This window comes from Arthrobotrys flagrans, assembly GCF_004000055.1.
Source record: "Arthrobotrys flagrans strain CBS H-5679 chromosome Unknown unitig_1, whole genome shotgun sequence".
Classification (NCBI taxonomy): domain Eukaryota; kingdom Fungi; phylum Ascomycota; class Orbiliomycetes; order Orbiliales; family Orbiliaceae; genus Arthrobotrys; species Arthrobotrys flagrans.
Window position 1 is genome coordinate 2,760,145 of NW_027137556.1, and position 11,347 is coordinate 2,771,491.

General features: G+C 48.4%; 2 protein-coding genes across 3 annotated transcripts; one reads left to right on the plus strand and one right to left on the minus strand.

The window, feature by feature from the left end:
- Nucleotides 1-1,311: 1,311 nt before the first annotated feature.
- Nucleotides 1,312-3,786, minus strand: DFL_008828 (uncharacterized protein; the record flags this gene model as incomplete). 2 transcript variants are annotated; one of them, XM_067638618.1, is made up of 2 exons in its annotated part: nt 2,030-2,170; nt 2,320-3,786. In XM_067638618.1, 2 exons carry the CDS (start codon nt 3,784-3,786, stop codon nt 2,030-2,032), a joined length of 1,608 nt encoding a protein of 535 aa, XP_067486489.1. The 2 variants fall into 2 exon arrangements, with proteins under 2 accessions (XP_067486488.1, XP_067486489.1); XM_067638617.1 differs by having other exon boundaries at nt 1,312-3,786.
- A 3,310-nt stretch (nt 3,787-7,096) lies between these two features.
- DFL_008829 (uncharacterized protein) lies at nt 7,097-10,195 on the plus strand (the record flags this gene model as incomplete). The annotated part of the gene is made up of 5 exons (XM_067638619.1): nt 7,097-8,635; nt 8,698-8,787; nt 8,855-9,060; nt 9,114-10,023; nt 10,085-10,195. 5 exons carry the CDS (start codon nt 7,097-7,099, stop codon nt 10,193-10,195), a joined length of 2,856 nt encoding a protein of 951 aa, XP_067486490.1.
- Between the last annotated feature and the right edge of the window lie 1,152 nt (nt 10,196-11,347).

Here is an 11,347-nt window from a genome sequence, read left to right on the forward strand (position 1 = left end):
AACGAATCAAAGCTGCAGTGATTTGCTGGCACGGTCGGTGTTTACATAGTATACGCTATTTACACACACGCATACACAGTACAATACAGACATCTTATTTTACGAGTTGTAATTAATAAGTGTAGAGGGAAATAAAGGGGTGCATTGAAAACAATATATCTACGACCTATCACAAACGGTCAACTTGCATACACTTCGAAGGCTTCTGCATCGGGGAAAAATAAAGACGTGAAGATCAAAATTAATGCAGGACGTGTTTTCCGGCCTATTCCTCGGGAACGTCAACCAAGTGGATCCCATACCGACGGTCGAGTCCCTCGATCGGCCAGAATTACTTGCATCTTTGGCCTTCCCAACCTGTCAACATAGAATCATCCGATATATTATATTATCGATACTAATATATGCTTAGATATGCCCAACGTACTGAGACACAAAGAAGAACTGGGAATATCGTTGGAAACAATAGCCTTTCGACTAATCTCGACTGGTTCTCGTCTCTGGTTTTGTTTCGACGCGAGCTCACCACTTTCTTTGTTGATATATTATGGAACCTTAGTTAGCTTGTTAATTTATCAGATGCGAACAGGAACAAACCGTTGCGACGGACGGTTTTGCTGGAATTCGCAGTTCAGCTGATCCCCACCGCCAGACTGATAATCAAGGTGGGAATTCTATTGGATAGTTGGGGTCATCGGAACATTTCACGAGGGTGTCACAAGCATCGCGACGCAAAAATGATCGCATTCTGGGGCTGGTTGGGCCGGACAAGGGTTCCTTGCTGTTGGATTTTGGATCGCCAACACTTCTTTCATTTTCACATTCACGAAATGTTGATTTTTTAAAAAAAATAAATTTTCAACCTCTCAAAAACTGGTCTTGAAATTTCTTGAAGCTTGAGACTTCCGACTCGATACTAGTATAATTACATCTTCTTTGTAAATCGGTTGTTTGAAGAGCTCGGATTAGAAAAATAATATTACAAAGAAAAACGACCCGTGGTATCATTTTCCTGATAGCTAGCTGAGACAAAAGAGATTGGGGGATTATGGCAAGGGTATTAGCATACCGGATAAGGAAATTCTGAAAATTGAAAAACGCCATATCCCTGAAGAACCTTTTGTAGATATCATTTCCCAAACAAAGAAGAGCTGGAGTTGTAGAAAGGATAGACAAGCAGAAAGCATCTGCTAAAAAACAAACAAACAGAACAAATGAAACTCAAAACAGTAGGTACTTTTTGTTAAGACACTGAGATGCGTCTAGAAGCCCCTTCGGCCCCTGGTGGGAGTGATAAGGGCTTGACAGGCGCTAGAGGAAGTTCTCCGAGTTGTAGCGTTTTCCCACAATGTCGTCGTCAACTTCGACTGCGCAGTCATCCGAGGGTTTTTCGAGATACATCGTCCTCAAGCACTCTGCGGCATCAACGATTAAGCACTCCGAGCTTGCCGTCCGCCTTCTCCTCCGCCTCTTCTCTAGAGGCTCCGTCATTGCTAGCTCTGTGATCTTTCGATAGCGTGCGATTTCTGCGGCAGTCGGCGTCGAGGGGTGTAGATCGTCAGTCGTAAGTGTTGTCCCTGTCGATATACTACTCTCCCGTTGTTGAGACCTTGTATCGAACTCGAGTGATGGTACACGGGGTATTTTCCAGTCTTCATCTCCTTCTGGGGATTCTTCAATACCGGACATCCACCAGTCATGGGCGGCGGAACGGCCGAAAAGGTCTTCGTTCTCGTCGAGCATGCCAGCTCCCTCGTCTTCCTCATCATCTGAGTCGAAGAAACTGCCATTTGCGATACGCTGCAACAGTTTTTCTTGCTTTTCCTGTTTCTCATAAGCGCGAATTCCTTCGGCTTGGATTTCTAGTGCGCTGGTTTTGGGCTTTGTTGCCATATAGAAGGTAACGAAGGGGTCTTCCTTTTCTACTGATGGGGTGGGCTGCGCCGAGTATACCCTTTCGACAAGAGAATGAATGGATGATCCATCTGAAGATCTAGAGGTGGCCGCGGTAAGATTAAGAGAAGGCGCTTTAGTAGCAGTAAATGTTTGTGTGAGTGTTTGCCAGTGGTGGGTCACAGTGGGTGTGGCCACTGAATTCCTTCCAGACGACATCTGGTGCGCGTACGTTTGTGGCGGCACTTGTCTCCAAGGAAGTTCTGCAACTGAAGAGCTAGATAATGATGGACGACGTCTATCGTCCACGTGGATGCCTGTTTCCGGATGGGTGTGGTGGTCTAGAGCTGAAGTAGACAAAGACGAACCCTGGGAAGTAAATATAGACGCAGCTGAATATCTCCTCCTACTGTGCTTATTACTAACAGAAGAAAAAGAGGCGATGGAAGACCTATTTGACCAAGATTTCCAACTCCTTAATGGAGACCTAGACGACTGTTCGCTTCCTCCGTCATAGTCATGTTCGGATCCGGAAAGGTACGCCAAACTAAATCTACGGAAACGGGAAACCGATCTCGAAGAGCCGCTAGGCTGCTGTTCTTTGGCCGAACCGACAACTTGCCTGTGCGACACTATGTCTGACAATTCTGCTACCTCTTCGTCTGCTTCGTCGATTTCCTGGGATGGTCCACCCGAGGCAGACGAAGGGCGGGCGGTGCTGTTGGATTTGGTGGTGGTGGTGGTGTTGTTGTTGTTGTTGCCGTTGGAGAGTGAGAGGGCGATACTAAAGCGGCCTCGGCTTGTGCTTTTGCTTCGGTTCCTTGCGACGGCGCCCAATGGGCTAAGCAGCAATGCGCTCAATGGAAGCTTTGTACGGGATTCTTGCGGTGTTTCCGTGGTATCCCGTTCTGGCGATGAGGCCCTTGAAACCGCAGAGTGTGAGGATGTGGCACGGGGTCCTTTGCTCTGTGTCAGACCCTTCTCCTTGGAGTTTCGTCGCTCTCTACTGGCAGGTGGAGCAATTAAAATCGGGGTGCTTCTAAATGTTGAGTTGCTAATTGCGGTTCGAAGTTGTAATTTTGGTCGGAATATCCGTAAATTCTTATTCGAAGGTTCCTCCGCAATAGGCACAGCGGCAACGGTGGCCGGGGCTTCGATTGGTCTTATGGTGCTGGAAGAACTATTATTGCTTGCTGAATAAACAGTAGAACTCGAATCCAATATTAACTTCTGATAACCAGTACCCCGATCACCAAGCCCACCATCGCTTGCTTCCCGGCTGCGGCAACTTCCAGTCTGATCCTCATCTTGGCTCTCGGAGAGAAGAATAGAGTTGTACTGTGCATCGCTTCGTTCCAGCATGCAACGTCGGTCTAGACGCTGGCTGCTTTCGCCATTGGCCGGCACCGTTGCTCCGATTTGGGGCGGCGACTGCTTTTTGGGATTAACTTTACGATTTGGCTTTAGCCACGTAGGAGAAATCCCAATCCGAGACCCATTGGATTCAGAATATACTTTATTCGGATATGCGGGGCTGCCCTCCAGATCGCAGGTTATGATTGACTTAGGATTGGACTTTGGAGACAATGTAATTTCTTCGATTTTTGCCAATGGTGTATTCCTGGCTGGTGATGATTCGCCGTCGCTTTCGAACCAACTGGTGAAGTTTCCGTTGATTGGGCCTGTGCTACTTCGTTTGATGATGTTTCCGAAGTTGAAGTTTGGGTTGAAGTCTGGATTGAAGTCCGGGTTGAAGACCATGACTGTAGAATATACTGAGATATAGGAAAGGCCACCTTTTGGGTCAATGGAACCATCTGGCGATGTCAGTTGAGGCTCTGTAGGGCTTGAAACGACCGAGTCGTAGAACATTGAATTAAAGTTTGGCGACATTTTCGGGTCTTCTTTTTGGAGGATGGAACTTTCTTAGGTGTGAGCAAGTTTTATATCGAATCCAGTCATTCAAGTTTACTCAGATTAACGGGCCATTTAGGACGAAAAATGAAATGGCTTAGTGCTGGGATTTCACAGCTTCCATATCAAGACCGTTCGTGGAATTTGGAAGTTTCTTGGAAATTATTGCGTGTTCGTGGGGGGAGCAAGTGCTGGGGAGGTAGCTGTCAATCGCAAACGGGGGATAACCTAGTTATTGAACCAGCTGCCGAAGCTACAAAAGAGCCGTGGATCTGTAGGTCGTTTTGGAAGTTGATGGTGTCTTTTTGGATTGTTGTTTTGAAGCCGCAAACGTCATGCACAGGCGAATATTACAGATTTGACTGAATATATGGTTTTTAAAGATCGATTGATATTGATCTTGGTTGTTAGTAATGAACGTATGGAGGATAGTATGTTATTGATATTGCTGGGCTGTCGCTCAACTGGAGGGACAGGCAATTGTCTATAGCATATATCGAAGTAGGCAAAAGAGATATTAACGAGTGGCAGAATAGAGCAAAAGCATAGGTCTGCTTTTAGCAGTAGGAAAAGTGAACCGTTCAAAAGAAACCTCAAGTGGCAGGATCGTTAGGAATATTAATAAACCTGGCAGATACATACGTGCGTTCGAAAAGTCTTGCAAGGGAACGATCCGGACCCCTGGAAGATAACCTGGAAGATAACCTGGACCGCTACTGACCTCATTGATGTTTCTCTCGCAGCAAAACGGACCCTTCCAATTCGTCGTTGAAGGCAACGAAAACAAGCAAATGCCCATGGGGATGTGTAAGAACCAGCATCCATGCTCGCGGGTTCGCCAAACCTCACTGTGGAGTGTGGGCCGTGATGATCTACGAGGCTTCATGCTTCGAGCAGGTTAGCGCCGTGAAATTAGAGAGTCTTCCCTGCGCCAACGGTGACTTGGGCCAATAGTGTGGCGCGGAAGGTGGGAAGCACGCCTAAGATTAAGGATCTGAAGATCATGATTGATATTTCCTCTCAGCACTAGCGGACTTCTATCTCTTATTCGGGTCGGGACCCATGGGTGAGTTCGAGCCAGCACATGTATTTTCTGGGCCGTTGGGAAATTCCGGATGCTTCTTTTTCTTTGATGGTATGAGCCGCTCCGCGTCCACCACAGCTCCGGTTGGGGATTCTGGCCCTCATGCAGGGTGCAGTCAGTTTGAGTGCTTCACGAGCCGTCTTGGTGAGATTACGGAGGCATATGATATTTTTTGTTGTTAAAAGTAAAAATAGACCAAACAAACATGTGAAGCCTAATATTTGAAAATGGAGTCTTATTCCCCTCCCACCGTCGGAGCCTCATATAGAGTAATAGTGGGCATGAAGTCTTACTATGTAATAAGTAATATCGTCGGTTCAGCCACAGTTTTGTAAATTTTCCCCGTATAAAAACTCTCATGTTCGGGAAATTCCTCTTACACAATTTCTGCAAGAGCTAGATTTCGATATTTGGGTTTATTATGCGTCGGACAGGAGGTAACGGAATGCGTAAGGTTCTTGCGAAATGGTCCCACCGCTTTTCCGCTGTCAAATGGATCAAAAGCCATGTCTTTGCAGCTCGCTTGTGCAATTGTGCTAGGACTCCGTCAGAAGGCGTAACAGTTGTACACCTTGAAACTATGTAGGTGTTGTAAGTCTGGGTGATTCCGGACTGCCTAGAAAGAGTGGTGCAGACGGAACTTGCAGTTAAAAGAATATTCTAAGCATTCGATCGAAAAAATGTGATCTGATATTGCGATGTAAGCTGTATACCTCCGACATTTAGAAAACAACCAGGAGACCTTCCAGAATTATTATAAGATGTTGGTGTGAGCTCCTTGGAGGGGGCTTCGGCAGCAGGTTTTTGGCACCAAGGCTGTATCGGACCTGTTTTAGCGAATGTGGAGATCCAGAGCCTGTGACCTCAAGGAGAATTAAGGCGCCACCGAATGCCGCATCGTGCCGCACTATGTTCACATTTTACAGCCCATTGCGCCATCTACGTAAACACGAATTTTAAAAGATGCATTGTATAGGGGCCAGAAGTAAACAATCCTGTCGTGGGGGAGACATATCAATTGACATCGGAAGGGGTCAAGTCCAGGTTCAATCCAACGTTAAGATTCGGGTCCACTTCTGCCCAACAGCCGTGGTTTATGAATTCAACAATCCGATAATTAAATCACAAAAATTATTCACACGGGAAGGTGAATGCAGGCATCTGTCTCGCGGGACATGGTTACACATATGTTCCACAAGGGCCTGCATCCGTCCCATTACTCTTGCCAAACCATTTGCCGTGAGATATTTGTCGACGGTATATACCGACGAATATGTATTGACCAATTGTGTGGGCCCGAGCTTGAGTTCAAGGCCTCATGCCTCGTGGCAATCCGGTCCGGGATGATTCAGATCTTGAAAGAGGAAAAGAAGTAGAACTTAATTCTTTGGAAGACACAGACATGCAGACATGTATTTTGTCCTTCATCTTCGGCTTGAAATCCAAATATTATCGATCCTAGTCTTACTTTCTAGGATGAAGCTTGTCACTAGAACGATGCACAGACCCTGGGGTTTTCCGAGGCACATACTAGCTTTGTCGTCTATAGATGAGGGAATAAAGAACAAAGGGAATGAGTGTTCTGGGGAGTACCGTAGAACACTCAGACATTCCAACCGTAATCCGATAATTGTGATTTCGAATCCGTTCATCTCGGGTCATGGCATAAGTCAACTTATCGCCAACTGGGCTTCACGAATGAATATGATTTGTATGATATGGACATCTGACCACGCGAGCTCGAAGGGTTCGAACCACGTGGAATCCATGTGTTGTAGGAAAGGGTTTGCCATCACTCAATTTCCTATTTGGATGAATTGCCATATTTTTTTTTTTTGAACCAATGACGCCGCGTTGCCAAGGTCAACGCTAACCCGATCGGCATAAACAGAAACAACAACAATATTTTGTATCGCGTTCCTCTGCAACGGCTTTTCGATCCCTTCCGCTCTTCCAACAACCACCTTCACCACTTCATCTCCACAACTGTCCTCATCTCCACATCAACCTTCATCTTCATCACAAGCTACCATCACGACCTTCATCATCAGCTCGATATTCTTATCATCATCACGATCAAACTCGCTTCAAGCAATTGCTCCTCCTAATTAATCACCTGATTCCAGCATCCGGCTCGTGATAGTCGGCTTCGCTTCGTCTCAATCATCACCAACAACATCATCACATCCCACATTCACATTCATCATGCCGCCTAAGCGCAAGCAAACCGTCCCGGCCGATGAGCCATCAGGTACTATCGTCAATCCTACCTCTTCTCGTAGAAGAGGCAATCGAGCCTTACCAGAGCAAGAGCTTCCGTCTCGAAGATCGCAGAGATCAAGAGGAACCGTCGCAGCCACCGAAGCTGTCGCATCCGATGTTCCAGAGCAGCAACAAAAACAACACACAGTCCCCGTTGCCAGACCCCGACGAGGCAAAGCAGCTGCTACCTCAGCTGCTACCCAACAACAACCCGAACCAGTTGTCGAGGCTGCCCCGCCTCCAACCAGGACTAGGGCCACCAGATCTACAAAAACTAAGGCTAAGGATGAAGCTGCCGAGGAAGTAGACCAAGCTATTGAACAAACACGGCCATCCACTGAGAAGACGAAGAAACAGACTAGGAAGAAGAAGGTCCCCGTCCCACCTTCAACAAGAGCGTCTAGAAGCAGAAGCAATAGTGCCACTTCTATCCAGTCGCAGGAGAATGAAGCTGGAGAAGAAAAAACCGAAGCTATTGAACAACAGCATTCCGTTGAAACCCAGGAGAATCAGACCAGGAAGAGGAAGGCTCCTGTCCCACCTTCGACCCGAGCATCCAGAGGCAGAAATAATAGTTTTACTTCTATTCAGTCACAGGAATACAATGTTGGACCAACCGCCGGGCAAGAACAGAATGACGATGATGTCGAGTTCGTTCCAACAACCAGAAAGATGACCGCAAAGGGTAGCAGGAAGAAGGCAAAGACCGCTTCCTCCCAGGAAACCGGATCTCTTGTTGAGGCTACTACCGAAGCTGCCGTCGCCGAAGCTTCTAGACCTACTAGGTCCACCAGAAGCAAGGCACCGCTTGCCAAGGAAAAGGAAACCGAGAAACCAGATACCGAAGTTTCCAAGAGACCAACCCGGTCTTATAAGAGGGCTACCGAGCACTCTACCGACGTGGCTGATCATCAGCCACGCACAAAGCGCCAGAAGGTCCAGAGCGACCAGGAGACTACCCAAGCGCCGAAGCGACGGCAAGGCCGTGCGCCTCAGGCCAGACCAATCGCCGCACCAGAGCTCCCAGCTCTGGTTGCACCTACCACGCCACCACCACCACCGCCATCACCACCCCAAGCTGCGGTTGCGCCTGTCGAACTACAGGCCCAGACACCACTAACCATCGAACCTGCTGAGCAGGTTGACGAGGAAGGTGTAGAGGCTCTAGAAGAGCCAGTAATTGCTGAGGAGGAAGGAGCCGAGGAGGGGGAGGAGGGGAAGGGGATGGACGAGGAGGCAGGGGAGGTTGAGAGCGAGGGGTCAGGCGAGCAGGGGGCGCAATATGCTCGCCCGGGTGATGAGGACCTTACCCTGACGGGGAGCGAGAGGGGGTTGTATCGGGGGGTGGATCACGTTTACCACCTAAGCGATAGCGACCTGAGCATTACAACTAGCGAGGTGGCGTTTCTGGAGGGGAGGGAGGAGGTGGTGATGGAGGAGGAGAAGGGAGAGGGGGAGGGTGGGGAGACCCCAGAGGAGGGGGTGTAGCCGGTGGTGCTTGGCCCAGTCCTGCCAATCCGTCAGCGCTCGCGCCCTTGTCGCAGGCGGCCATTAATGCTGGCCACACTGCCCAAGATGGCGCGAGTCCGGATGAAGCAGAATCTGCGGCTGGGTCCATCGTGCCGCAGACTCCGGTACGTACTCCCAGCTCGATCTAGGAGCGTGGATCTCCTAACCATATATATATATATATGCATACAGACTCGGTCCGCCTGGGGGCCATGGGGGCATCTCAAACACCAGCCCAAGCTCAGCTCGCCACTGAAATCATACTGCATCACCGCCCAGTACTCGCCGCCGAAGGAAGATACACCCGTCAGGGAGAGACGGGTTTCGGAGAACGGGATAATCTCGCTCAGCGGGGACCCTTCTCCCCTCCGGAGTGAGGAGCTCTTAGGAAGAGACTTGTCAGTTGCCAGTTCATTCTCTCGTTCACAACTATCCACTAACGAATTAATAGCAATACTCCGGTGGGGTCCCCGAGCCAGCTCTCGCCCAGGATGCGTCCGACGCCGGGTCCAAGGAGACGAGCCCGTAGCAGGTCAGTTTGCGGAAGTTCTCCCCTTAAGAATGCGGTGGACTTCGCACTCGACGCCGAAAGAGAACCCAAGATAGCCAGCCCTCTTGCTCGCTTGGTCTCGGATTACGACCCATCTCAGGATATATCTGAGTTGAGGATAGAGGAAGTCCCGATGACTCCCACTACCGAGGAACCAACGGCCCAGGAGATATCTGAGTTGAGGATAGAGGAGATCCTGATGACTCCTACTACCGAGGAACCAGTCGGCAATATCTTGGACGATGTGCTGGAAGAGCAGTTGCTTGAGGACTGTGATGCTGTTGGCTCCGATGAAAGTGATGACGGCATCGCGGCTGCACCCACCCAGAGACCCTCCCAAGGATTCGACGGCGCCGGTTCCCCTCCAGAAAAGCCAAAGCGACGGTCTCGACTCCCCGTTCCGAAGGCTATAGAAAACCTACCGAGTTCACCCTCCAGTACTCGACTGAAGCGGGTTTCGCAAACAAAGAGCTTGTCTGATCGAGAACTCTTGAAAGTCACCGCTCGGAATACGACAAGGAATGCAATTTATAAGAATGCGAAGTTTGAGCGAAAAGTCATTCGAACTACTCGGCAACGACCGCCGTCGCCGACCCGGGACACGCAAAGCGCTGCTGCAGAATGGGCCCGCCAGCTGCGACAACGAGTGTTTGAGGAAACCGGAGTTGCCCTGGGGCCTGGTGACGAATTTGGCTATGTCCCGCCCCAAGTTTCGCGTTCGGCCAAGAAAGTTAAGTGGCACGAACGCTTGGAACATGTGCTAGACGAGGAAGAAAGGGCGGGCTTCTATACTGGCAAGGGGATCTTAGCTGTAAGTTTATATGTTTCTCTCAAGAGTACGCCTCTGTCACAGGACTAACAATGTATTTTAGCCCGAGCGTGTTCGCAGGGACTCTGGTACGATCCACGAAATCACCATCCAAAAGATTTTGTACGAGGGTGAGAAAGATATTCTCGATGACGGCTTCGAAGAGGGTTTTTGAGGGTTCTGTTTGCCTCCATCATTTTCTCTCGTCCACCACTATCGAACCTGCTTTTACGGATGACACATCTCACTCACGGATTTCCCCCTTCCATCCGCCGCGAGGATTACTCTCACTGAGCATTAACACGAACGATATACATATGCCCAAGTGAGGTTCAAAACGGTATTCACAATTTTCTCTAAACTTACCTGATTCATGGAGATGACTATTGTCTTTTCCCGGCGTTTTACGGACTAGAAGGTTTTTCTTTTCTTTAATACAGGCGTTTTATGTTCAAGCTTTACTTTTTTTTGTTTACAGCCACCGACATGCTCTTATATTTTGCTTTGGGTTTCGTCGTCTTTCCGAGCCCTAATCTTTCTTCTGTTTACTCTACCGACATCAAGAACACCTACGATATTCGTTCTCGCGCTTGGTTGGGTGTTCTTTAGCGAAGGCATAGTCTGGCGTTTATTTTGATTCCGCGTACCTTGATGATTAAACGAGGTACTTTGTCTGATGCATTTTACTTTTTGGAATTCTCGTTTTGTTCAAAAGTCCCTATAAAGTGCCTTGTACAAAATCTTCCCCGCATCTGTCTTGCTTAATTTGGTTGACATCGGTTCCTTCTCGTGCGTCTTGACCCGTCTGGGTCGCTTTGTGCTGTCTAGCGAAGTTAAGATTAAGAAACAGGACATGCTCTCTACTTTACAAAATAAAATCTCTCATCCTCCTCACAACCAATATGAAATGTCAGACCAAACTGTTTCCCCTTCGGCCCTTTCCCATAAAACCCGTCTCTCCTTCCCATCCCACTATTAAAACTCATAGCAGTCCCGTCTGGTCTCGAATTAAACGCCACACAAAACAAGTTCTCTATTTCTGTGATATCGAATACAAGTCCTCTAGCCACAAAAAAATATACCAAACAAAATACATTCATAACCATCACCCCTGCCAATACGACATAAAAACTTTCTTGTCAACCCGCGGATACACCAGATGCGTATTCTACCGTTCTCATCCTTGCATGAAATGATTCTGCTGTGGGGAGTTGGTATGGATATGGATCTACGCCTGCGTACGAATTTGATTTTTCATCGGCGCCGAATTGTCCGCCTACTGAGGAGAGGACGATGGCGTTTGCGTATAGAATTGCTAGAGCTTCTG